This window comes from Lichenostomus cassidix, chromosome 12 (genome assembly GCF_008360975.1).
Source record: "Lichenostomus cassidix isolate B80296 chromosome 12, HeHo_3.0, whole genome shotgun sequence".
NCBI classification, from domain to species: Eukaryota; Metazoa; Chordata; class Aves; order Passeriformes; family Meliphagidae; genus Lichenostomus; species Lichenostomus cassidix.
In genome coordinates this window covers 11,514,335-11,540,775 of record NC_139493.1, presented here as the reverse complement: position 1 = coordinate 11,540,775, position 26,441 = coordinate 11,514,335, and the positions used below count along the sequence as shown (strand labels likewise).

The window sequence follows — 26,441 nt, the reverse complement described above, 5'->3', positions numbered from 1 at the left end:
GCAACTGGAATATTTAATGATACCTTCCAACCAAAACCATTCTGTTATTCTAGCCTGTGGAGTCCTGTGGACTGTGCTGATGTGCCCTCTGGAAGAGGATAGAGGTGGTGAGCTGTTCAGTAGGATTCAGTGATCTGTGCTGCCATCTTCCCTGGGATGATCAGACTGAGAAAGGGTTTAAACCCATGTGGGTGAAAGCCTGGAAGACTGGGGAGGGTGGGAGAAGGCAGCAGAAAGGGGTGCAACTTGTAGAGTAGGCTGGTTTTGGAAGGGGACGTGGTGGTGAATCTGGAGGGACTACAAGTAGGGGACCAGTAAGTGCACCAGGGCTAGTATTTGGAGGCTGTAGTAGGAATTGTGTTGAATTTTGGGGTGGGGACTCATGTGGGAGTGCAGGAGGGCAGGTGGGCTGTGCAGAGGGCAGGGGTCTGTGGCGCTCTGAGCAACACTGGCATTCCCCTGGAGACAGCAGTGGTGGAGACTCTGCTCCTCTTTCACAGAGAGAGCATGCAGCTTGCTGTAATTTTCTCTTATCATCTCAGAAAATTAGGTGAATTCACTGAAATAACTTGCTGTTCCTTCTAACCCTCCGTGGAATGTGTTCAAATAAGCTTTACTCTATTTCCTTACTTAGTTCCATAGTTAGAGGTGGTGAAATGCTCCCTAGGCCATATCGCTAGGCCATATGGGGCTGCTTGGAGGCTTCATCCCAAAGTTGAGTTTTGAGTGTTGGTTTTGTTCTTGACTTGATACTTTTACAAATTTGGTTTTATTTTTAAAGTTTTCCCGAGTTGATTTCTTCCCTATCTGTCTTTCTTGGGAAAAGAAACCAACAAAAAAAAGAACCCCTCCTAAATTTTTCAAAGCTGAGTATTGCAGAAGAGGCCTCTCATCCACACCTTGTTTTTTTCCCCACAGTCTGCGGTAGCTGTTAATTCACATTTGGCTAAGCAATTAATCAGGATATAAATAATACATAGCATGTTATCAGAAAACTGCATGCCAGTGCTATGGAGGCAGGCACTTTAGGCCCCGGCGGGGAGGGCTCGCCTTCTGTGCTCTGCAGCCCCCTAAGGCCAATTAACGTGCATCCTTGATGAGAATCCAGCCGCTCCTTGGCTGGATAAATAGTTGCTCTGGTGCAGGGAGGGGCGGCCAAAGCAAGTGAAGATAAAGAGGGGTTTAGTGTTCAAACAGCTGCAGTGAGCACTGGAGCCCCAGCATTCCCCTCCTCCCCTTGTGCGTGGGCTGAGGCTGGAGCAGTGGGACTGAACGGGTAGTGCTGCCACCAGTGACAGCTTATGGGAGACCTATAGGTCAAAGACTCAGTAGCGTGTCCTTTGCCTTCTGTCTTAGTCCTGTAAAGGTCTCTTCTCCTGGAGGCATGTCAGCTGTTGATAAACAAAGCCTTATAGAGTGTCACAAGTGTAGAAACGTACTTTATCTTCCCATTCCACTTCCAGCCTCCTCTGTGAGCCCAGGGAGTGGCGTCTTTGGTGTTTCTTCTTTCAAGGCTGCTGTTTATTTCAACTGCAGTAACGAGTGTTAAACTGGCTGGCGGGAGGAATAAATGTTGCTGTGACAGCTTGGGTGGGGATTTGGAAAAGATGCTTCAATTTACAAAACAAGTATAAAAACCATCAAGAAAAAAGTGAGCAAAAAAACCCCATCCAGTCAACAGGCTCTGGAGGCCACCGGATTTCTACTGTCACATTCACAGTTGTGAATTTGCTCCATAGTAGGGCAGTAAGAGCAGGAATAATTGGGCGTTGCAGTGGGAAAAGCTTGGCTTTGCAGTGGGCTCTCAAAACCTCCCTGCAGTGGGCTAAATATTCAGGGCTGCTGCATGGTCCTGAAGCTTTGTCTCTGGTCTTTCAGTAAGGATTATTGGACTTTGGCACTTGTAACAATTAATTTCTTTCCCAAACATAAACTCTGTGAGTTTAATATACTGTGGTCTCTCCTGCCATAAGCTCTGGTGCAAAAGACCCTCAGCTGAAGGGCACAGTAACAGATTGGATGTTGTTTCCAGGTGCTGGAGCAGGATGTGGTTCTCCAGTCCATTGACCGTGCCATTGAGGCTGTGCACAATGCGGCCATGAAGAATGGGGGAAAATACAACCTGGAGCAGAGAGATGTCCTCCAGTAAGTATGATGGGCATCTGGGAGAGCTGGTGGATGGAGGGTGGTCACAGTGTCATTCTGTCCTTGGGGGATGTTGGATTTTGTTGATTTGAGGCCCTGGGCTGCATAGTGCTGCTGCACTCAGAGAGCTTCCCAGCGTTTGAGCATTTGAGCTGCTGCTGCTCCTCTTGACAATTGTGTCCAGCAAAGTAGAGCTTTGGCCTTGCCTCTCTATCCCTGTGTGTGCCAAGAAGAGGAGATTCTCAGCCACACTGTAGGCTTGGAGGAGAAATCCAAAACCTTTCTGGCTGCATTTTCTCTGCTTTACCAGCCAGGAATTGTAGAGGTTGTTGGCATGTGGCACAAAGTCTTTAATATGTTCTCAAATAATTGCTTGTGAGGAGAATTTCTGTTTTTCTCTGACACCTCACACTCTGTGCTGAGGCATGCTGGTTTAATCTCGGTTGAACAGCAATTCTAAAGTGCAGGCAATTTCTGAAGCTTGCAGTGCAATATGTGACTCTCCCCTGAGGAAGAGGCATTTTTCTCCAGTGAACTGATGAATAAATTATGGGCTCTTGCAAAGCCTCTTCCTTCCTCCCCTAGAAGTGCTTCCCTTAGTTGTTAATGAAACTGGAGTTGGTGTTCAGAGTAATGTAGCCCATTCTGGTATATATAGCCCAAATGCAATAAATAATTTAAAAATATAATTTAAATATTGCAGCATGGTCACTCCCTTGAGCTTTGCTCTTCCTGATGTCATCATTCTGTTTCAGAAAACTGATCCATCACCGGAAGGAGACTGTGTCCCGTAAAAGCCACTCTCCCACCCCCCAGGGGACGGTTATGACTCAGTCCACCAGTGATCACCACCTGGATGTGTCCCGGCAGCCCAACGGGGTGTGCCGGACAGGGTATGAGCGACACCACAGCCTTCCCAACACCGAGTTCGAGGACGAGGATGAAGGTCTCTATCAGGTAACAGTGGCTGGACTCTTGCTAGGTCCCTCCTTTGGTAATGTGACCTTGCTTGTCCTGTCGAATAAAATGCTTTTTCAGCTGAAGTTACAAATCAAGTGTTTGTGCTGCTGACCTGGGATTACTGCAGTGTAAAATGTTGATGTCTCTGTAAGAAATCTGGAACAGTCCCTCTGCCATTTATACTTGTCATGCTTTTTGGAATCCTTGAGGGTCCATGGTTTTCTGGTAACATGCAAAATCCACTCCATACTGTGAGACTATCTCTTGGCAACTTTCTAAAAGAGTTGCAGGCTCTCTGGAGAATGCTTTGAAAAGCAGTTTTGATGTGAGCAGCAGAGATCCCTCCAAGGACTCAGCACTGCTTCATTTCCCCCTTGTTATGTCTGCACAACAAGATCGTTGATCCTTAAGCATTTTATCTGCTGTGGCTGCCTATTTATACTACTCGAAACAAAACAAAAACAAAAAAAACCCCTAAAGATCCTGCTTTGTCTGAACATTGCTTATCATGATGAATTAAATGCAAATTGCAGGAAATAAGATTTAGAGCAGATCTTTTTTTATCTCAGCAACATGCAGTTCCAAGGTTACAGTGCAGCATCAGTGAGGCTTCAAAGTAGCAGCCCAGGACAGAGGCTGTGGCTGTTGGGGATGAATGATGTGCCTGATTTCACTGTGTAGGTGTAGCTGGATGTTAGGGCTAAAGGCGCCAAGCAAGGATGAGCATGGAGATTTTTTATTCCTCCTACAGCTGAACATGTGCACTGTAGTTTTTCTTCATCTCTCTGGGCTGAGTGTTTGGAGGCATTGTGTTTATAAGGCACTGATACGCTGTCACCACTAGCAGATGAGGCTTGTTTTACACTTGAAGAACTGTGGGTTTGGGGAGATGAAATGTAGCTCTGGCTCATGCTGAACACAGCAATCCCTACAAACCCCATTTTTCTCATTAGTATTCGTTTTTGTTCTTTGGCAGTCAAACCAGCTCCATTCTCAGGCCTGTACATTATGGGCAGAGCAAATGGGGCACCTTACAGCCCATTCTCCATGCTGATTCCCTGTCTTTATCTGGTCTGTGGTTTGGTTGCTTGCCAAAAAGAAGGAAGACAAATTTCCTTGGCTGACAAAGAACTGTTTCTGTCTGGGTGGCACTGAGGATGCAGTTGAAGGGCTTCCAGCTTAGCCCTGTGCTGAAAAGGCTCCTTGAGATTTTAACAGCTCAGTGGATTTCCTGTGTGCTTTGAAAATACAAAATGAAGGAAGCAGCATTGCTTTCTTCCACTGGTTATGCACTAGCCTAAGAGGAGACCTACTGAAATCTAAATTTTCTCACTAGCTCCAGAGGTACAGAGATCTTGGCATGTGCTTTTCATTGCTTGGGATTTTCATGTGGGTTCAGTGTTTTTATCTGAAAACTTAAGCAAAATTTGAGGTGCAAATTTCTTCTCAGTGGCTTTGCTCACAGCACTGAACTGGCTGCAGTACTTGGTTAGGGCACTTGTGCTGAGCCTCTCTTCAGCTCCTCCACAGTGAGCATAAGGTGGGAGGCTGGGGCAGTTTCATACCAGCTGCCAAGGGAGGAGGTTGGGCTCTTGGAGTATTTTAGTCTGCTGCGTGCTCAGTGATGCTCATCTCCAGGAACATTTTCTATAGACCAGTGTGTCTGGCTTGGCAGAGTTTCCCTGGAGGAGGTGGTGGGTGGGAGATTGTTGGTTTGGTTTATTGTTTTGTTATTTTGTTTAAAGGTTACTACTATATTAACATTGTTCCCAGGAGTCAGAGTGGTGATGTTCTTTGTGTGCTTGGCTGCAAAGGAAATGAGAGTGTTGTGGTTGAGTCAGCTCTTGCCTTGGAGCAGTGCAGGGAGCACAGCCTCTGCTCTCAGTCCTTGCAAAAGGGTAAAAGAGAGGAAGCAGATGTGTAAAATCTATGGATTTGGGGAAGTTCTCAGTGCCCTTACAGAGGCTTGGGGGAAGGGAGGCTTTCTACATGAGTACAGTTGCTGCTCTCTGAACCTTTGGTAAGGTTCCTTGTCTTTTCCCCTATGGATAGGTGGGATCTGAACTTCAAGGACTCCTGCATGATCACCTACTGCACAGAGGATGTTTTCTCCCTTTCTCTTTGAGGGTTTTGGTGTTGTACATCCTCCTGTTGGCCCCAAGCAGTGGCTAGGATGTGGGGTGGAGAGGAGGGGATGGCCACCGGTTACACCTCACAGCTCCTGACTGTGCAGCTTGGGCAGGCACAGGGAAATTCCTGTGATGCTTCACATTCCCCTCGCAGTCGCTTGGGCTGTGGTGTGTGGCTGTCTAAACTGGCAGGGGCTGACTAGCATTAGCTGTACATCTATTAATTTAAGCACTAGCCTGTAATAACTGTGTTAAAGTTGTGTGGTAAATTTGGAAGGGCTAATGAAGCCATGGAAGTACTCCAGAATGACCCAACCCTCACTATCTCCAAACAATGTCATGCGTCTGCACTAAGCTCTGATCCTGCCTGCTAAATCCCACTATGTCCATAATGGTGGCCATGCTGTGCCAAGCAGCTCCGATTCGTGCTGTCAGCTCCAGCACTCTGCAGACAGGGCTCTGCTTTTAGCACAGCTGAGCTTTCAGGATTTGGGGCCAGCCTGCTAACCATGCAATGCAGAGACCCTTCCTGATCTGCTTGACCTCTCTCAGCTGTGCAGTCTCTTTTCGGACCGACACAAATAATTTTTGAAGCTGTGTGCAAGTATCGGATAGCATTCCACCCAGAGAACAATGTGGGGTGGATTGACAAGAGCAGAGAGTGCAGGCAGGGAGTCTGCAGCAGTGTCTCATGCCAATTCACGCGCTGAAGGCACTTGCAAAGAAGTGACTTTTTATATGACACAGTATAAGGTTGGATGTATTTGGTGTTGAGTGGGAAAGGGACTAAGATCCTTTTTTAAAAGTCTTTGTACAAGCTGCTGTGTATTCACCTGTCTAGTGGATCTAGACATGGGCTGTGAGCACACTGTCAACTTCTGACACTGAGTCTTGAACTTTTGAGGTAGCTTTTGAATGTGTTTTATTTACAGGAATATCTTTGCTCCCATTTCAGAGGAGGTTTTTGCCCTTCCTGGATATGGGGGGGAAAAGCACATTTTTCATTCCCCATCTACTGAAATAGAGACCCTTCAGTGGCCTGTCTCAGATTTTCACTGTGTGGTGTTTATATAGGTCTGTTCAGCAATGACAGGGCACAGAAAAGCTTTTCTTCCAGGGCTAAACAAACCTGGAAAATTTTCATCTGTGGTTGTCTGAAACTACAGATTCTAAATGGTTGAAACCTGGGTTACCCAAGATATTCAGACCATCATCTACTTTCCCTTCCCCTGCTCCCCTGGGAGGTTTTGCCACAGACAGTGAGTGCAATATCGCATAAAAGCAGAGGCACGTTTAAGGCAGCAGGCTCTGAATCCCAGAAGCCCTAAGAGGCCCCAAACAGTCTCCTGGCCCTGAGCTGCTGGGCTCTGGGGACTGGAGTATTGATGCAATGTGCTCCCACCTTGGCTGCTGTGTTCAGTGATGTCCTACTGATTAGAGGTTAACCCTGAGGCTGCACCTCCCTGGAGTAATTGTGGGTGAAAGTGATATTGGTGATCATGGTGTTCAGATCTGACAGGAAAAGATGTGTGTAGGAATCTGGGTCTGGGGCTTGTACATTGCTGGGTTGGCATTCCTAGAAGAAGAGACTTACAGGAGAAACCCCAAATGTGGAAAGTTAATGCAACTCCCTGGCAAAGCTTTTCCCAGTGGGTCTTGCTGTAGGTAGCATAGTATTGCACAGAGGGTCAAGCCCTATTTTCTCCCTGCATGAGTAGAAATAGCTTTGAAAGCATGGAAAAGGCATTTACATGTTTCCATTCCTTGGCTTTGTCTTTCTGCAAGGGTATTTGTAGCTGATGTAATGGATCTCTCCAGAAGAGTGTGTAAATATGCACTCTGTTTGCAGCCTCTGTGGAGCTATTGAGAGCAATGTGGAGACATGGTAAGTGTGTGGGATTGCATTTGGAATAAAGGAGGAGTAAATGCTTGACAGGTCTACACGACATATGTGCCATGTGCTGCTGAACACAGCAATTAAACAAGGGCTGCTTTGCCTGTCACAGGGAGGGGATGGAGTCAGTTTGAGTCCTGCTTTGTTCTACTGGGAAGCCGCCTATTAACATCTGTCCTCCTGAGAAAAGTGCCCCAAATGACGAGAGAGATGTAAGGACAAATCTACACATGCACGCAAGAAAGAAGGCTTCGTAACAGAGAATGTCTTTATGTCAACCTCCTTTGATTGCTCTGAAATCTTTCCTTATAGATCCCACCGCAGGCCCGTCGTGCTGCTCCTGTCACCCCTCCACCTCCAGAGAAGCGCAAGAACACACAGATTGCTGCTCCCATTAAAAGTAAGGACAAACTGCTTTCCAGGCCTCTGGCACGAAACAGACACTGGGCGATGTAACAGCCATGGGGCCTGAATACTTCTGCTTGGATGAGCATCCTTATCTATGCCCTAAATTCCTATAGGGTTTATATCCTTATGAATATACCTATAAAATATATATAGCCTAGATTCCTGTTGCTGTGGCAGTGATGCCATTGGTGATGCTGACACAGCCCATCTCAAGCCCACTCACGTACCCTTGTGCAGAGCAGGGCAGAGCTATTGACTTGCAGGTAATTGAGACCTGGGACTGGCACGAGCTTCCTTAATGGTACTTAATGGTATTGAGCCATTTTTCACTGGGGTAGTGGGAGTTCGCAAAGGTCAGTTTCCTTATTATGTTGATTTAATGAAGCATGGGGGGAGCTATGATTCATGAATGATTCTCTGTGAGGAGGAGGAAAGAGGGATGCTGAGCCCCTGTGGGATTGAAGGGCCCAGTTCTTCTGCCTAGCTGGTGTTTACTTTGGGGGGAGCGGTGGATGGACTAGTGGAGGGCTCCCACCACTGATGGAGCAGGAAGGGTTGGAGTTGTCTGCAGAAGGGCAGCAAAGGCATTTCACATCTGTCCCACTGCTCCTTCCTTTGTGGAGGGTGTGTGTGTAAGTGATTGCCTTCCCTGAGAGCTGGGCTCCCCATGGGGTGCGGCTCCTTCTCTTCTAGCACTAACACCAGCTCGTCTTGGGAAGCTCTAGGCAGCCCACTGTCTGCCCAAGTAATTGTTTTCATAGTCAGGGAAGAACTTGGATATGTTTCTGCCGACTAGAAACTAAGGGATAAGGTTTACCAAAACTATATATAAGGCCAGGTTATAGGAAAGAAAAATTGTAATATCTCTTTGCTTGTAGTGGATTTTTTCCCTTGGAATGTGGGACTCCCACTGCTAGAGCTAGTCAAAACTAGAGGTGGGGAGAGAAATACAGTAGAGCAGATAATGTGGAGGCTTGTGAAAGCAGTGGGTGCTAGCAGGGCTGCAGAGCTCATGATCAAATGTTGGAGAGTGCTAAAGGGGAGGGACTAGAGAGGTCGTCAGTCAAGTGTTTCCTCCACTTGCAGTGCTAACCATGAGGTGTGTGCAAGAGGGAGGTGCAGGCTGGTGTGTGAAGCCTTCTGTGTCTTGCTATTCTGGGGCACCGTCTTTCAAAAGTGAGGGCTTACATCCTTAATGAAAAAAAGCCTAACCCGGGGGAAAAGACTTTTCTGTCCCTAAGTTCTGTCCGTCCCTCCCTCCCTCCCTCCCTTCCTCCCTCCCTTCCTTCCCCTGTGTAAAACACTAAGCCCTTTGAAGGGTATTCATCTCAACAGAGTAGCTTTCCCCTTTCTAAAGAGGTGATTGTGTGGGAATGCTCCAGAGAGAACTGGTACAATTTTGCTTTGAGATAAGTGAGGCAGGAAGAGGAGTTAAACTGCTCTGGTCGCATGCACAATGAGCCTTTTAATGGACTGCGCTGTAGCAATTTGGGTTTTTTTTCTCTTTTCCTTTGATGCTGTTGCTAAGGCATGTTTAATTGTTCCCTTTCAGATGCTGTTGAAATTATTCCTGGGTCAGCTTCTAGTGCCTCCTCTATAAGCACGACATCCCTGGATACCTTGTACACTGCTTCTTCTGTGTCCGAGACCGCTCTCCCGACAGCCACCTCCAGTCCTGCCAACACTCCACCCCCTGTCCCGAGCCGGAGTGTGCACACCACAATCACACGCAATTTGGACAGCGGCTCTGTGTCCCACTCCCGTTATGGGTCTTCCCCAAAGGATTCCAGCAAATCTCCCCAGTCCAAGAGGGTTGCCCCAGCACCACCGGCTGAAGGGGGGACCCAGAGGTCCCACAATGTGGATGGGGAGAAGACTTCTCAGGTAAAGAAAACTGCCCCAGCCCCCCCTGCAAGCCTGGATGCCTTCAGCAACCTCTGCCTGGAGGATAAGAAGGCGGGTGGGGTGGAGCCGCTGCCAGCAGATCCCAGTGGCCTGGTGGCCTCTGTGCCCAAGACAATTGGTGCCGAACTGATCGAGCTGGTGCGCAGGAACACCAACCTGAGCTATGAGCTGTCCCGTGTGGCCATCGGCATCGTCATTGGCCACATCCAGACCTCTGTTCCCGCGACCAGCAGCATCATGGAGCAGATCCTCATATCTGTGGTGGAGAGTAAGGTAACGTGTGTGGGGCTGGGATGGGGGCTGCTGTACACCATTTCTGAGCATCAAGGATAAGGTGTTATGAACTCAGTGAGCTCCTGATGTTTGGGATGAGAAATGCAGTGAGATCCCAAAGGAAAGGTGCTAGATGTGGGTAAATGTCCAGCCAGGGGAACCAGGGGTTTATGCCAGGTCTGAGTACTGTTAGCAGAGAAGTGGAAAACAGGTGAGTTTATCGCCTAGATGCACTGGAGATGTATGACATAGCCTTGAGTTGGAGCATTCTCTTGAGCTTGTTCTAAATAAACCTTGTGTCAAAATAATCCTATATTTCTCTTTCTGCATCAGTCATTGAAATGGTGAAGTGCACCTGGGCAGCCTTCTGCTTTAGCTGGAGGGATAATAAATTTCAGCTCCCACTTGCTCTATGCAGCCCTGAGGAATGCGTGTCATATAAACATCTAAGGTTGGAATTCCATTGCTAATGGCAAGATTATAATGAACTGTTCAGAGGCATTTGAATTTGGAGAACTAATGACATTCAAATTTTACATCAGATCATAATCTGGTTGACTGTTTGCACTGAATAGAGGGTCCTATAAGCAATCATCAAGTATCTGTTTGTGGCCATAACCCAGTGGTTAATTGCTTCCTTCTCCAGTAACAATGCCCTGTCAATGTGTGATCTAGATTCAGCAAAAAAAATTTAGCTGTTTCAAGCAAATGTTCTGGCTCTGTCTTGCATGCTGAGAAGTTCAGTTTTCTGATATTTGCACTTTATCCAAGATTTGAATATTATTTTTATCATTAATACCTGTACTCAGGATACAATAAGCTTAATTTCACAGAAGTCATTTAGTGCCAGGTCTCTGCAGAGGGGATTTGAAAGCCTTGATTTCATGGCCATTGCTGCAGACCACCCTGAAAAGGATGGGAAGAAACTCTGATGCTGGTGCAGGGATGAGTATGGCTCTACTGGTAGCTGATATGATATCTGTAATCTAGGACATCTGTGGGATTTTAAAATGACCAGTAGTGTACAGAGACACAGCAGAAGGTTCTGTCCCATCTCATATTACCTCATCACACCTATCTTGAGCAGTACTGCTTTCAGAAGGAGAGCTTGGATGGGCTAGCACAGTGCTGAGGTGTAAATGTTGCAGATCTGGTGTGCATTTTTTTTCTCAGTGTCCCACACAGATGACGTAGCTTTGCTGATACATGGGGGCCTGGTCCCAGGTGAGGTTGTTCACCTGGTGTAGAAGACCAGCTCTAATAGTTGGAAGGATGGTCATGTGTACTTGTGGGGTGTCTGCCTTGCTGTAGCTTCCTTCACTAGTGTGGTTTAGTGGTGCGAATTATTATCATCGACTTTGTGTTGTTCATTATGCCAAATAATTCCACAATCTCAGGGGTTTCTGTGTAGAATTGTTGCTGAGTTGTCAGTTCTAGGTCAAGGACTTTTTTTCTTTAATTTGTAACTTCTGAAATCGCTCTACTCCCCAATCCATGCAAATATGTGGGCAACTCTTCTCTTGCATATTTTTCAAGGTTTTTCTTCTACTCCCCAAAACAGAGCAAGTTACAGCTTTGATTTAAAGCTTCAGTCTGCTCATAGTAGATACTCTACCTGCTTCAACCTTTGTATCATGTTCTTTAATTAGTTATATCCTTTCTATTCCTATTCCAGTCTTAAACCAGTGAGCTGACTTTAAATTACTAAATCAATTCCAGAATCCATTACCTCGCTTTATCCCCAGTGCCTTCTGAAGGTTGAATAGTGGTAGCACTTCCATCTTATTTACCTTGCTGCTCCTCCAGCATGGAGTCTGTTGAGATTCGTGGGTTTTTTAGAGAATAAAAGACCCTTCTGCTGGGACAGCATCCTGCTGCTGTTTTTCAAGAGGTGACTTAAGACTAAGTTGGGGGAACAGCAGAGACAAGGAGGGTGCTGAGGAGCTCACACCTTAGGAAAGATGCTTCAGAGGTACCATACTATTTGGGGAAGCCTGACCTGCAGGAGCAAACCTGCCTGGCCTTGGAAATGGCCCCTCTCCTTGTCCATGAGCTGGCTCCTGATAAATGGCACAGTGACTAGGCAAGATGCAGAAAGGGAATGAAACCTCTTTTCAAAGGCAGCATTGCAGTGACTGTCGAAACTGGAGCTGGCTTTAATGGGAACTTGCTGGAAATTTGGACATACCTAAATATACTATAGATGCTGCCTGGTTTTTGGGCTTCTAGAGAATCACTTGGATTAGTAGGTTTTGGTGATATGTGATTCCTTTCAGCTCTGTTTGATTGTCTCCCATCTGAGAGGAGGGGGTAGTACTGTAGATGTCATGTCTAAGGAGGCTGAGTTTTGCAGATTTATTAAACTTAGTGTGACACAACCAGAATTGCCTAATGCACAAGCTAGCAGCACCTTGAGAGGGAGCACTCAGAAACCACTTATCTGCTTTTTATTAAAATAACATTTCTGCGTTGTAGTTGTGACTCAGACCCATCTCTAGTTGCCTTAAATTTAAGCTTGAAAACTGCTGACAAAGATGTGTAATGTAGATTGGTCTTCTGGTTAAGCCCAGACTGCTGACTGGGGTCAGACTTTTCTTAGATGTGTCAGAGGTGGAGGAATAAGTCAGAAAGTTGGTGTGGGAGATGATGTGTTTCTGGAGGGGGTTCCCCTTGTAGTGCTGGGCTGTGACCTGCTCCCAGCTGCCCATCACTGGTGCTGTTGCCTTCATGTGGAGCTGACCTGCCCTGGATGGGGCTGTGTCCCTGGAATGCCCAGCTGGGAGCAGAACTGCTGCTGCTGAAAGAGTGTGTGTGTGAGAGGCCTGCCCTGGGACACTTGGCTCAGCTGAAGTCAGGCATTTCTCTTGCACCACGTCTCACCTCATTTAGTAGCTGCTGAGGAGCCTGGCACTCTGCATGTGTTGGGAGCAGTGTTAACTTGTCTGGTCTCTGTGAATGGTGGTGTAGTTGTTGTCCAGAGGATGGAGGAATTTCCAGAGCAGTCCCCCTGAAATGTGTCTGAAAATCTGCTATATGGTTTTGAGGCTCATCTGGAGGGAAGATGTGTGTACCCATGACACTGGTGATCCACTGCACTTGCTGGTGAGGTAGCGGGGAAGAGGCATGGGAGTGGGAAAAGAAGAAATGGACAGGACAGCAGCTGGGTTTGCATGGCAGGTGTGGCCACCTGTGAGCAGTGTGGAAATGGTAAAGTTCCCAAAATGGTTTTAGGCTGCTCAGGAAGAAAAAAATCCCTGCAGCAGCTTGTTCTGCTGGGCTGGGGGTAGGGAACTATTTGAAGCAGCAAGATAATGCAAAGTGGCATTGTTAGAAATACTGAAATCTCCTTCTGCTTATGGGCTTTCCAGCAGATTCCTGGAAATGACCATATGATAATGCTGCAGGTTGTAGTAGCTGCCAAGATGTTTAGCAAGCAGAGGCCTGGCCCTGGTGATGGGAGGGCTGAGAATGGTGCTGATGGTGCACTGAGACACATGCGAGGTGTAGTTACATGGTCAGATAGAAGAGCTTGTTAATGCATTGATCTCACCCAAGTCCATTAGGAGCTTGATGCTCAGTGGAGTCGTTAAGGGCTGCAGATGAAGGATTGGAGAAAGTAGATTAGTGGTAAGAGGCTGAATAGAGTGATCATTAAAACGAATACTCATTAAAATGATCATCCAAAAAAGAGTCCCAGCAGTGGATTGAAGTAGGACTGGCCCTGCAGTGCTCTGGTGAGGAGGATGTAAGGCACATGAATGGAGAGCCCTCTCCCAAGCAGCTGGGATGCTTGAGGACAGGCAGGTGACAATGCAGTGCTGTAGGTCCTCTTAAGGAGAAGTGGGGGGATGGCAAGATGGGGTCTCTTAATGTATTTGCTTCTGATAAATCACAATTCAGAGAGAAATTCTTGTGCTTTTACTCAGCTTCTGAAAGCTGTTGTGCTCTCTCACAGTTGGTTACCTGCTTTTCTGCTAGGCCACACACAGCTTGCCAAAATTTCAAGAGTGTATAGAGGCTTGTGTTAAACCTGCATGCTCCTTCCTTCATTACCTGCCTGACAAAAATTATGTAAGAAGCAGCAACAAGAAAATTTCTTTATTGTATAACTGAAGCATGGACTTGAAGTCATAAATTAATTCATACCCCAAAGCAAATGACTAACAATTCTGTCTCTAATAAAGCAGGTAAGGCATTACTGTTAAACGTAGAGTGGTTTCCCCAGAGAGGGCTGGAAGGTGGAAAATGGGCAGGAAAGGTGCAGCTCCTGCATTTGGCCACCCACATAGGAGTGTGCGACTGTACGAGTGTCACAACTGGCACAGAACATGGGGGTGTGTCTCTGTACAAAATCCTTCTGCTCTGTTCACAAAGTGAAGCCTGCCTAAAGGCTTGCTGCCCCTGCCTGCACAGCCAGCCTGTTGGAAGGAGCTGCACCAGGACAGGACTAAGTGTTCTGTGAGTTTCCAGGAGGTGTCCTGGCTGGTAAGCTATACAGGCCTTTTCTCACTGAGTGATCATGACTTGTTGCTGCATGTGGTAAGACAACTTCATCCAAAAATTTTTAGGAATTTGGTCACAGTGAGTGGGTTTTCCCTGTTGTTTGAATTTCTCAGCTTGGTTCTCTCCTACCTCGCTGATCTCCTGCTGCTTGTTGTGACTGCTGCCAAACCCTTGTGTATATAATTAAAGCTCTTTCACAAATTAATCCTTACCTCTCTAAATGGTGCCTGGGCTCATTACCTGTGATCAACTTAGTTCCATGTACTGAACCCTCCTTCTTGCCTTGCTTGCTGGAAACCAACTGATACTTAGGTCCTAGAGCCTTATCCTAAATCCCAGAGCACAGCAGCTGTTTGGGCAGGTTAAATGCTCCCTCACTACTCCCCTGATTCTTGAATGAGAGGAAAAGCAAAGGAAAGGCAACTGAAGAGTGAGACCTTCATGGCAAGGGTTGTGTATGAGGCAGAAGTAGTGGGGAGGCAGAAGTAGTGGGGATGCAGTTGACAGCAGTTTGAGAAAGGAATATGTGCAATAAGATTTACTGAGTAGCTACACACTTCAGAGCTGTGGTGAACAGTGGAGCTCTGCTGATCAGAATGAAGCAAAACCAAAGCAGCCCATGATGAATTGATTCCTGTTCTTCCTGCAGAGGATACAGGCCTGGAGCACCTGGCATGGAGAGCACCATACAAGTTCTTGCTTTTGAGCCAAGTATTAAAGGCAGATCTGTCCCTTTCAGGCTGGAGGGAGTGGGCAGCAAAGGGAAGTTCTCCTGCCTCAAGGCAGCTGTGCAGTGTGGTGGTTTGGTGCCCAGGACACGTCTGTTTTACTGGGGGTACTCAGCTGCTGCCTGGCAGCAGTCCTGGCCCACACCAGGCTGGTTTGGTTTTTCCCATTCTCTGGATGATTTCCAGAATCTACAGGGCAGAGGCTCCAAAAGTATGAGATCTAAAATACCATGTGTCACAAACTTACTAGTTTTGTACTGCCAGCTCTTGACTGAATGAGGTTAGCTGCCAGTTGTGAGACAAGATTGCAGGAAACAGGCACCCAAACAACAGCCAGCTATCAGGGCCCCACTAACCAGTGGTTTTGCTGTCGTGCAGAACTTGAGTGCGGGGCTGCCCTCAGGCCAGATCTGCCATGATGAGCAGCGGCTGGAGGTGATCTTTGCAGATCTGGCCAGGCACAAGGATGATGCTCAGCAGCGCAGCTGGGCACTCTATGAGGATGAGAATGTCATCTGCTGCTACCTGGAGGAGCTGCTTCGCATCCTGGTGAGTAAATTCCTCTCTTTACAGGCAGAGCAGAGTAGATACCCATGTTGAAGTTCCTTTTCTTCACCTCCTTCACCCCTGTGTTGCCACTGGATCTGCTGTTTCAGTGGGCACAGGTTTCTTGTGCATCCTTTACTGTCAGTGTGTAAGCCCTACCCTGCTCTGTGGGGTCTGCAATGCTCTTGAGCTGCCTTTGCTCTCCATTCCACCTTACAAAGCTGTTCTAAAAAGTGTTACTGAGCTGTTCTTCATGGTAGCAGCTGTGGTATTTACCTATCCAAAAAACCCAACCTTCCACAGAAAAGCCAGAAGTCTCTGGTGAGGGTTGCACTCCTAAGCTCATTTAAAACATCTTCCACTTAAAACATCCTCTGTTGCTGGGAGCTACTTGTGGGGTGAAGCTCACTGAATGTGAAGAACATTCTTTGGTTGCCTTGACAGTGAGCTTTAAAGCTGTTTTTGTGAGAAAGTATAAAGCATCTTACATATCTGTGCAAACAGGAGAGGAACATCCCCATAGTGAGGAGCAGTGGGGTTACTGTCCCAGCACTCTGACTAGTACATACAAGCCCATGTGTGTCTGGGGATGACATGGGAGCTGCCCTCAGTGTGGTGACACGTGTTAGAGGTACTGGTGTGGGGTTTGCTCTGGCACTATTTTGTATTCCTTCCCAGTTCTGATGTAAACAGAGCAGGTGAATTTTTTGTAATAAATGCCAGGGTCTTTGTTGCTCCACATGGAGACTGTGCTATCTCAAAGGGCAAGGCAAAATTGGGTTTTTGTGCTACCATTTCATCATACCTTAGGGGTGGGAGGAGATGTACTTCTCAGGATGGGAGCCGTGCTGGAGCTGCACAGTGTAACTGTGTGATGCTCTCAATTAGGTGCTGCTCAGGTCTTACTTTAAATGATTTCAGCCCGAGACGTTCTCTATGGTGGAGGCGTTTCTCAAGAATCCGCTTTGATGCAGAATGTGACGGGTGATGGTTCTTGACCTGTCTTTGTGCTCTGCCGTCAGTTTCTTTGTGAGATGTTAGGGCTACTGAGATCTGAAAGCAGGTGGACTACGTCGAGGTCCCTGCAGCAAGCACCTTCTGCTTTGATGTGTCACTGCGCTGACCTGTCCATTCCTTCTTCCAGACAGATGCAGACCCAGAAGTTTGCAAGAAAATGTGCAAGAAGAATGAGTTTGAATCTGTCCTGTCCCTTGTGGCATATTATCAGATGGTAAGGTGGCAGAATGCACCAAAGCTCTCTTTTTAAGATTTCCCTGAAGATGCAAAAGACCATGGTTGGTATGATGAATGTATATAAGATGTTTCCCTTAGATAGGGGCAGTTCTGCGGTCTCACTGGAGTTGCAGCGTATCCCTTTTGAGTGCTGGCTAATGTCAATGCTATGTGTGAAAGAGCAGAGGATGCTGTAGACTTTGAAGTAGTAGCTAGCACGGGGAAGGGTAAAGCTTGCTGCTTTTACTAGCCCATTGAGGGACAGCATTGGCATCACTGGTATCTAGAGGAAGGATTTCTGAGGATGCCTTGGGAGATCTGACAGGCTGTGATTGCTCTTTTAATTGATGCACTCCTGTGCATTAATGAATAACTTTGCTTAGGAAAGTAGGTAGTGAGTAGAAGCCTTGGGAGTGAGGAAGGAAATCAGTATTCAGAGGAAGAAGTGGAAGTTTTGCCTTAAACGCCTATGTAGTGTTGCTTTGCCCCTCTCCTTCCTGGAATGTTCTGTTGTAGGACTCTGGGAGTTGAAAACCTGTCCCCATCTTGTCCCTAAGTCCCCAGCTACAGCACATCAAGTCTTGTGGCATTTTGCTTTCATCTGGCATTTCTGTGTCTGCGCGCAGAGCTCAGCATCAGGGGGCTGTAGCATAGCTGAGAGCAGCAGGAAGGCAGGCTGGGCATAACAGAGCCTGCTGGCTTTCACGGCCTGCTCTTCTCTGCCCATGATTCCAGGGAAGCCTGACCGGGTAGTAAGCAGTTGGGTGTCCTGTCCTGGCTGCTGTTGTGCCCAGTGCCAGGGCTTGGCTCACTTCTGTTCTCTGAACCTTAGAGTTGTTGGCTGACGGTGGAGTATGCAGGTTACCTCAGCATCAGAGCTCCTGCGTGGGAGCTGCAGGCTGAGCATCATCTTTCCTGTAATCCTTGCATGTCCCAAAACTTTCTGAAGAGAGCTTGCAAATGTTACATTGTCAGGAAATCTTTATCAGAGCAGTGTTCATAAAACATTAGCATGCTTAGAGAATCCTGGCTACCCAGCAAATTCAGCCTCTTTGTTGGGGACAGGTGTAGGTTGTTGGTGTGTTATCAGATTTAGTGGATGAAGTGGGGCATCTCAGATCTGAGATCTGGCTGCCACATGCACTCTGACCACACATGCCAACAACCTGTAGCCAGCCCAATTGTGAACATTATTGTAGAGTGGTTCCTGTGCTGTTAAAAGCTTTTAGAGCTTCTGGGTTCACTGGCCCTGGGAAGGTCTGTGGCTTCCCAACAACAGGAACTTGTAGGAGCTATGTCTGTCTCACGGTGAGCCCTCCTCTGGGACATGGTTTGATCTAACAAATTGTTTTTGCAGGAGCACAGGGTGCCATTGCGCCTGCTGCTGTTGAAGTGCTTTGGAGCCATGTGCAACTTGGACGCTGCCGTCATCTCAACGCTTGTGAACTCTGTGCTGCCGATGGAGCTGGCCCGGGACATGCAGACTCACACACAGGGTGAGCCAGAGCTGCTGTTCCCAGGGCCCTGGGAATATGTCTTCCTGTTACATGATTTGCAGCAGTGCTGGTGGCCCCCCATTGCCTTGCTGCTCTACATGCCCTGTGCTCAGGGGGAAATGATGTCTGGTTTTAAAGTTATTCAGGTTATTACAGCTGTAACTGGGGAATGCACAGGAAGGGATGTTTCAGTCCAACGGTGCGAGGCCCTCCAGCTCTTGAACATGCTGTTAATGATCTGTGTCACTTCTTGTAGATGTCTTAAAATGCATTTTGAGTTGTTCCGGTTTTGTTTCATGATGCTGACAAGAGACACCTGCAGATCTCAAGGCAGATCTCTGCAGTTTCTTAAAGAGGGTTTTTTCAGCATTCTGTACCCAATTTTTGTGGTGTTTCATCCTGGTGAATGACGTGTGCTGGCTAAATGAAAGGGCTTTCTCTCCACCACTGTGCCAAGGGAGATGATAGTGCTGTTGTTAACATTGCAGTCCTGGTCCTCTGCAGGATAGTACCACAGCCCAGGTTTTCCCAGCTCTTTGATTTGCATGCTCAGGTTTTGCCCTTGTGTTCCTTCTACTTCACACTCCTGCTCCATTTGTTAGGATGGCCTGTCCCTGCTACTAATAGGAATGTCCTTTCATGCCCTCAGAGCTCCTGCAAAGCCCAGTGTCCTTTATCTCTGAGCAACCAGAAGCAGATGCTGAGGAAAAGCCTAAGAGTAAGGTGAACATGGTAGTAATACTCCCCTGGTGTTACCTTCCAGCTCCCCACTCTTGCCTGGTCCTGAACAGTCATAGCTTTGCTCCCTGTCTTGAAAACAGCCTGTAGGCCACCAGTGCTGGCTGTGGCATATAGTATTTTTTCTCTTAAAAGAACATTGAAAATCCATTGTCTTGTGCTAATTGTGACCCACAGTTACAGTAGCTGTTGAGTGACCATGTGGATCAAATCAGAAGAGCCTGGTGTTTGCAGCCTTGCTGCCCAGGTTGCAGTCTGTTGGTTTGTTGCAGGTGTCATGAAGCTGTGGAGGGGGTATAATTTGGTGATAAGACTGTGTCAGGGTTGACAGGTCTGCACAGAACAGGGACTGTCACATCCATTTCACGTGTGCCGAGTAAATGTCCTACATGACCACCTTGAACATGCATAATAGATGTTGCTGTTCCCAGCATCCCACCACAGACTGTGCCAACCTGACTGAGGTGGGCAGAATTAACAAGGCTCATCTCATGTCTGGAAGGGGCTATGGGAGGTAAAAATCAAACCTGTTGCAGAAGGCTCTGCACTCATCTCTGCTTAGATGCTTTGAAGTGCAGGCATTTCAAAGGTGAGGAGGGCAGTGTTTCAGGGCAGGGCAAAGGGCTAGTGGTGTGGGACTGCAATTATTACTCCTATGTTGGCTTTGCTTTCTCTTTTGTGACTACTGCTTATAAATTCTGTGCTGTGAATTTACCACACTCTTGGTGTTTAATCTGGTTATGCATGAGAAGCATCTTCTTCAGGCTGAGGTTTTACTGCCCAAGAAGCAAATGAGGCTTGGTTATGTGACCGTGACTATGTTCCTGTGGCAACATTTCTTCTGATTTTATGCTGCCAAAAATAAACTTTATTATGCCTCCATCACTAATTCATAAAGGTTGTCTCCAAGTCAGCATCCTGTGCATCTTCCCAAACAGGGTTATGTCTCCTGCCCTATTCCTGAGCTGTCTTTGTACAGGCAGGGTGGGCTGGTCACCCCTGTTACTCCTTGCCTGGTTGCAGTGATGCTGTGTTTTGCCCAGAGCTGTCATCCCAGACAGCACAGTTGATTCAGCCTCTTGGTGGGATGGAGCTTTGAGCTCTGACCTAGGTGACTTCTGCACACCTCTGCTGATCTCCATGTAGTACTTAGCCTGGAGCAGGCCTGCCTCTCAGCAAGTTTTAGCTCTGCTTTGGGATCCTAAAAGCATGGCAGTGGAAATGAGCGAGAAGTGGCTCTGCTGTGTCCTCTGAGCTGCCAACCTGCTGCTCTGCAGCATTTCCCCAAGCATCATCTCAAGGTGAGGGGGTTTTTCCCTCTTTGCTGTGAGGTGGTCCAGTTGGAGAGTGAAAAGCTGCTCTTCTTTGCTGATAGACCACTGTGTGGATACAGGAGCCTCAGAAATCAGTGTCCTCATCCTGTACTGCTTTCCTTGTGCTATGCTTTATGGTAGGCACTTGTGCAATGTCATCCAGTCCTCTTGGCCTTCCCAATGGGGCTGCAGGGAAGTAACCATCCTTGGCCCAAATATGTCTGTCCTTCTGAGTTGTTTTAGGGCATTAGTAGCTCCCTCCTGCCATTCTGGTGCTTTACTGCTTCATGTCCTGCCAGCAAATGGCAAGCTTGTGTGAAAACATGACCTTGAATCCTAAAATGACTTGAGCTTATTTTGGTACTAAAAACTGGGGAATAGCAGCTGATCCGTGACATGCTGTGGAATAGCTAATCCCTTCTGTGGATGACTGGAGCCAAAGCAATCAGTGCCAACACTACACAACTGGGGAGCATAGAACTGGCTGCAGCATCTCTGTGGGATCCCTCCTGTCTTATTATTGAAGAGCAGCTGAGGCAGAAGTCTGTCCGTGGATTCTGGGTGCCTTTGGTGAGGAGGACTTTACCCTGGCAGTGATGCAGGCTGTTGGCTGCTGGCCAGTTCTTCTGCTAGATGCTTGGGTCTTACTGCTTCTGGACAGCTCCTTCCCTCTGCTGCAGCTGGCCTGCACATCTGTCCATGTTAGAACCACCTTATAATAAGCCACAGCAAGACAGAATTAGCCAGAACAATTCCAAAGAAAACAGGCAGGGATAATCCAGTCTGTAATCATGACTTTCTCCCTTGTTGCAGCACAGTGTACATGCTAGTCAGCAGTCAGGGTCTTCTCCCTTTAGCCATAGACAAATGTATCTGCTCCCAGTGCCAACATTTCATACTGATGTGTTTAAAAGGTGGAAGCAAGGTGTTCAAAGGTCTCTGAGAAATGCTCTTCATACATAATGGCAGTTTCTTACCACTGTCTCAGTAGGCTTCAGCAGTGCTGGCTGTTGAGCAACCATCTGCATCTCTCCTGCCTGTCATGACTACTTCAGTGATCCTTATCAGTCTGTTGTCAGTAGTCCCTCTGCTTCAGGAGAACTGCATTGATGCTATTTAATTTCTTTCAGCCACTGGTGCTGCTCTGCAAGATTAAAAAAAAAAAAAAGAAAAAAAGCTCTGTTTTGGCTGACAATTACACTGTTCTTCAGCATGGTGAGGCTTGAAGTCTTGTCCTGCTGCAACTGGGACACTTGCAAAAACTTGCAGAGCCTGTGCAAAGTGAGTGTTACCATGTTTACCACACTGGCTTCTGGCGCTCACTTTATTTTATTGCTCCTGATGTGATGAGAGAAATTGTTTTGTTGATGAAAGCCTTTCTAGGAACATGAGAACAGCAACTCCCTGTGTCTACCTCCTGCAGTATCCCACCTCTGAGACCCAACTCCCATAGCCATGGAGGAAAGAACAAAGAAATCATGTGGTGAACAGTGTGTCAGATCCCTTTTTTGCTACAGTGTCTCACCTTATAGCTAAGAACTTATATAAGTACGAATTATATTTAAGTCATTAAATATCCTCCCTCTCTGTTTAGTGAGAGTAAACAGCAGTTTCCAGCCTCTCTTTGCTGCCACACGGTCTACAAGCTCTTAATCTTGTTAATGCTGTAGTATCTGGTTAAGCTGCAAATTATCTATTTTTACTCAAAGTACTTGCTGATTGAAAACTGAGGCAACGTGTGGAGTTCTGACAGAGTCTGTGTGTGCTTTGAGTGGAGAGGCTTTGCTGACAGAGCTGACTTTCCAGGGGCGTAGGGCTGGAATGACTCAGTAGCATTTTGTCCTCCATGCTGACAGTGAACCTGAGAGCTGCCAAATGGTGCAAGTCCTTTGGCCAAGTCCAGGAGTAAGTGGTGACAGTGAAGGCATCACCCTGCCAAGCTGCAGGGTGCAGGTGCTTAAAGATGGCTTGATTTATGCATGGGAAAGTAAAGTATCTTAAAGGGTTAGTAGGGGACACTGGAACTGGTGTGTCTTGTGCAGAGCAGCAGTATGGCTGGGAGAAGCATCTGACATTGAAGGGGCCTTTTTCTCCTCTAATGAAAAGTTGTTTTGGTCAGTTTTTGAAAAATACACCTTCACTTTCTTTGTAACAAGTTCCCCAGGGCTCTTTTTGGAAGATGTAGATGAACTTTATTTAGCCAGTATGTGGGGAAACCTATATATAATAATACTCATTTTCCTATTGTCTTCAGACTAACTGAACTGGACAGAGGCTACATTTGGTGAGGGCACAAATCCTATTCCATGGGGTTTTTTTTTGTTCTACAAATATCTATTGAGAGGTATCCATTAATTAAAATTCAGGAAAGACACTGGCAGGGGTTCTTTGGAGCATTCACATATAGCTGCCAGCAAAAATTGTGTTGGACTAGCAGGCTGTGGGATGTATCAGTGCTGGAGACGTGTGGCCTGGGAAGTGGGCAGATGCACAGCCTGAGCAATGATCTGGTCTCTCCAGGGACCTTTTATACCTTCAGGCAGAGCTGAGGTAGCAAAAGTAGAGCAGTGCAGAGATGGTAACAAGCAGCATGGCTGTCTGGGGGTGGTGTTGGTTGGAACAGGCAGTATTTTGAGCTGGCCAGATGGATGCTTTTTCTGGGTTCAGTAATTACATAACTATGGGATGTGTCCTGAGACTGTGCAGGGGAGGTTTTTAATTATTCAGATCAAGTTTGCCCAGATCCTCTGAAGTAGAGGGGAAAAAAATAGAGGACTCTTGTTATGATTATTTTTAAATTGCTTTGGAAACACACGGCACAGAAGGCGTGTGGTGTGCTAAAACGGGGAAAAACACCCTTACAGCTCAGTTAATACAGGAATGAGGAGCAGGCTAATCAGTGTTAAATGCCTGTATCAAATGTGTGCCTTCCCAACTGCAGCTGGAGAAAGGTTTCACATCCTCAGAACTAATGACAGGACCTTTGTCTTGCAGATCATCAAAAGCTGTGTTACTCTGCACTGGTTCTGGCCATGATGTTCTCCATGGGGGAGCCCCTGCCATATCACCACTATGGTAAGAGTGGGTTGTGCTCATGGCAGAGCTGCTGGTGGGATGTCTGGGGCACACTGGCAGACACAGGGAAGGGACTTACCTTGATGGCCAAGGTGGGGACAGCTCAATGGAAGGCCCAACAAGACTAGGTCTGTTCTTTATCAAAAGAGCCTGGCAGTTGAAGCAGTGGGCTGAGATGCCAGATTTCCAAAGAGCAGCATAAATCTGGGTTAGAGCAGTGGAGGACTGAATGCTGCACTGCAGGTGACATGGATTTGCCCATCCCTGTGACTAAGTGGCATTTTGTTTTACCTCTGGCCTATATGAAAGCACACACCTCTTACTCGCTTTGGAGACTGTCTGCTGATGAGGCTGAGATCCCAGATACCTCCACAAACGCCCACTAAGGCTGTCAGCTGCATAATGTGGCCTCTTTCTGGTCTCTCTTCTAGCAGGATAGTGCAGCCCTGTGTAGTTCAGGCTCTTAAAGGAAGTGGAGATGATTAAGGGTATTGCAGTCAATAATGAAGTGCAGATATTCTCCCTGTTTTATCCTCTGTCCTTTCATTTCAGCCAGAAAGCCCTGCCTGCTTCTTCCCAAGGTTATGTTGTATTTGGGAAACTGTGGGCTTAATTTTCCTAGAAATGCAGTAGAGAGTTTTACAAGTATCTCATCAGCAGCTTTACCTTAGCACCAGGTAAATCTGTACAAGATTTAAACTGGTGCAATAGAGACTGGAATGAGCCTATACACCTCCTGCTTTTCTCTCCTTGTGTAACCCTGGCAATTATTTCCTGCAGGTGGACTTATTTGCATGAGCCCCTGAGCTTTCCTAATAGCTAAATTGAAAACTGGGTTATTACTAATGGTCTAGATTATTAAGTGCTTTTTTTTTAAGGGATTAATTAAACTAGTGGTCAAGAATACCAATCTCTTCCTACCTTGAAGCCTTCACTGGTTGCAGTGGTTCTGCATCAGCTAGAGCAGTATTTGGTGTTCTGTTTACTCAAAAAAATTGCCAGTTGGCAGTTCAAATTTCGGCATTCCCCTGCACTGTGTCTCGCAGAAAGGTGCTTCAGTGGTCTGTCTAGTCCACTTGAAGAGCCCTTCATTCCCTGGAGGCTGACACTAGCGCTCCACTAATGGTTTTTAAGCATAAAAGCACCAAGAAGTGGCTTGGATGGTCCCCTGTTGCTTGATTTACTTTCACTGTGCTGTAAATGCCCCTTTCTCCTTGTGCAGAACATCTCAACTCTCAGTTTGTGCAGTTCCTGCTGGATGTGATTGAGGATGGGTTGCCCTCGGACACCACTGACCAGCTGCCTGACTTATTTGTCAACGTCCTTCTGGCCTTCAATCTCCACATTCCAGGTTACATTGGTGCTGTTCTGCCTTGCAGGATTTCAGTGGTCTGGAGTGAGGGTGTGAAAAATGGGGAGGGAGAATCTCACTGGGTCTTCATGGTGCTGTAACCACCATCCAGCTCCCCTAGTCTCTGGCACTACACTGTGTTAAAATATGGTGCAAAACCCTAGAGGAAAAAATGGCCTGAGAGCCCCTGCCCAGCAGCTCTGGGCAGCCCAATGATTTGTCACTGTACTTTCATACTGCCTGATCAAAGCAGGAAGTTGTTGGGCTGTACTTGCAGAGCATGAGTGGGGTTAATTTATAGGCACAGGTGACTTGGGAGAGAAGATGCTTCAGTGGGCATTTCTCAATACCAGTTCAGAAGAAAAGTCCTCTGCCTTCTGCAGGTCTTGGCAAAGTTTCTGCTTCCCTGTCCACACTGCCTGAAGCTCATTCAGTGCTAAGTTGTTGGGGCCAGGCCCTTCAGCACTGGCCTGAGCTGTGCTCTCCTGTTTGCCTTCGTTCTCTGTCCTCCCTGCCCTGCTGAGCTCCATGACGACAGACAGATCAGGTCCCTAGGAAGGACCATCTGCCCTCTCTCTGCCTGCATGTTTTGAAGCCTGTTGGAAGATTGGAGCATAGTTCCAGGTCCTGCTAAGAAATGCCACTCCTTAACCCACTTTCCTGTTGCTCCAATTGTCTTTAGTTAATTACGTACCCTTGTTCTGCTTCATGACTTTATCCTTGGCTTTTTGGGGAGAGGGGAGGATAAAGCAGCAACGATATGTCCAGTAATTTACCTGTTACTTTGAGTTGCACTTTGTTAAAATTTATGTGAAAGTTTCTAATTTCATGTGAAAGTTCACTGCACAGAGACTGATTAAGTATATCTCTGCTGCTTTCATTCATTACCCCTTCCCACACTTACCCATATCCTTGCTGGCTGCAGTAATTAGGCAGTAATGCATGACAGGCAATGTGTTTCTGGGGATTATTGCCCACCTGGGGCGTAGCCAAGAGCAGTGACTTGTTCTCTGATGCTAAGAACATGTTAAATGATGTTCACGTTGCTTATTAGTGGATTGAATTTTTTATTCCTCTGTCTGCAAGATTCATCTATCATGCAGTTCAGTCATGCAGCATTAGTTCAAAAACTCTCCTAAATATATTCTATGTTGATGCCCTTCAGGATCCTGATACACTTTGCAGCCTGTGAAATATTACAGGCCACAGAAATAGCCACACTGTGCTGTTTATGTGATTGAGTGTGCATACTCACACACACACACATACACACAAGGTCTGCTAGGGTAAAGGTATTTTACAGCAAAGCACCCCCAGAGCGGGCAAGGGGACAGTTCCCAGAAGTAGTCTTCAGCCTGTGCCCTTGCGTAATGCCGTGCTGAGTGCTGGGAAAAACTTTTCTCTTTCTGGGATGCTCCTGGGACCCTTCTTAAGAGAACTGGAAAGACTTAGGTTCCAGAAGGGCACTGTTGATATGAAGTAAGAAGGTACCAAAGGATGGAGCCCTTGACTGCAGAGGGTTGTGAGGAGAGGTAATGTTTGACAACAATAAAGCCCTTGCAAGGTATTTCCCAGTGTTTGGCTGGGAAGGTAGGAACCCACACATGAATCAGATACATGGAGAAAACACCAAGTCCCAAGTGTTTCATGTGCTGTTTCCACATTTATTTCACCTTCCCTCTCCCTGCCCACCCACTCTCTCGGCCTGAAGCTCTTCATAGCCCTGACAGACTCTGGTTCCCCA

At 47.0% G+C, this 26,441-nt stretch overlaps 1 protein-coding gene across 3 annotated transcripts in view; it reads left to right on the top strand.

Annotated features, from left to right (window-relative positions):
- The window catches only part of NCKIPSD (NCK interacting protein with SH3 domain), a 50,193-nt gene that overhangs the window by 19,651 nt on the left and 4,101 nt on the right, over positions 1-26,441 (top strand). For all 3 annotated transcript variants that reach the window (XM_085072634.1, XM_085072635.1, XM_085072636.1), the window contains 9 exons: positions 2,033-2,145; positions 2,901-3,102; positions 7,441-7,528; positions 9,089-9,714; positions 15,324-15,494; positions 16,636-16,722; positions 18,082-18,220; positions 23,266-23,346; positions 24,569-24,697. In XM_085072634.1, coding sequence (XP_084928760.1) covers positions 2,033-2,145; positions 2,901-3,102; positions 7,441-7,528; positions 9,089-9,714; positions 15,324-15,494; positions 16,636-16,722; positions 18,082-18,220; positions 23,266-23,346; positions 24,569-24,697 — 1,636 coding nt within the window. The remainder of the gene's footprint in view (positions 1-2,032; positions 2,146-2,900; positions 3,103-7,440; positions 7,529-9,088; positions 9,715-15,323; positions 15,495-16,635; positions 16,723-18,081; positions 18,221-23,265; positions 23,347-24,568; positions 24,698-26,441) is intronic.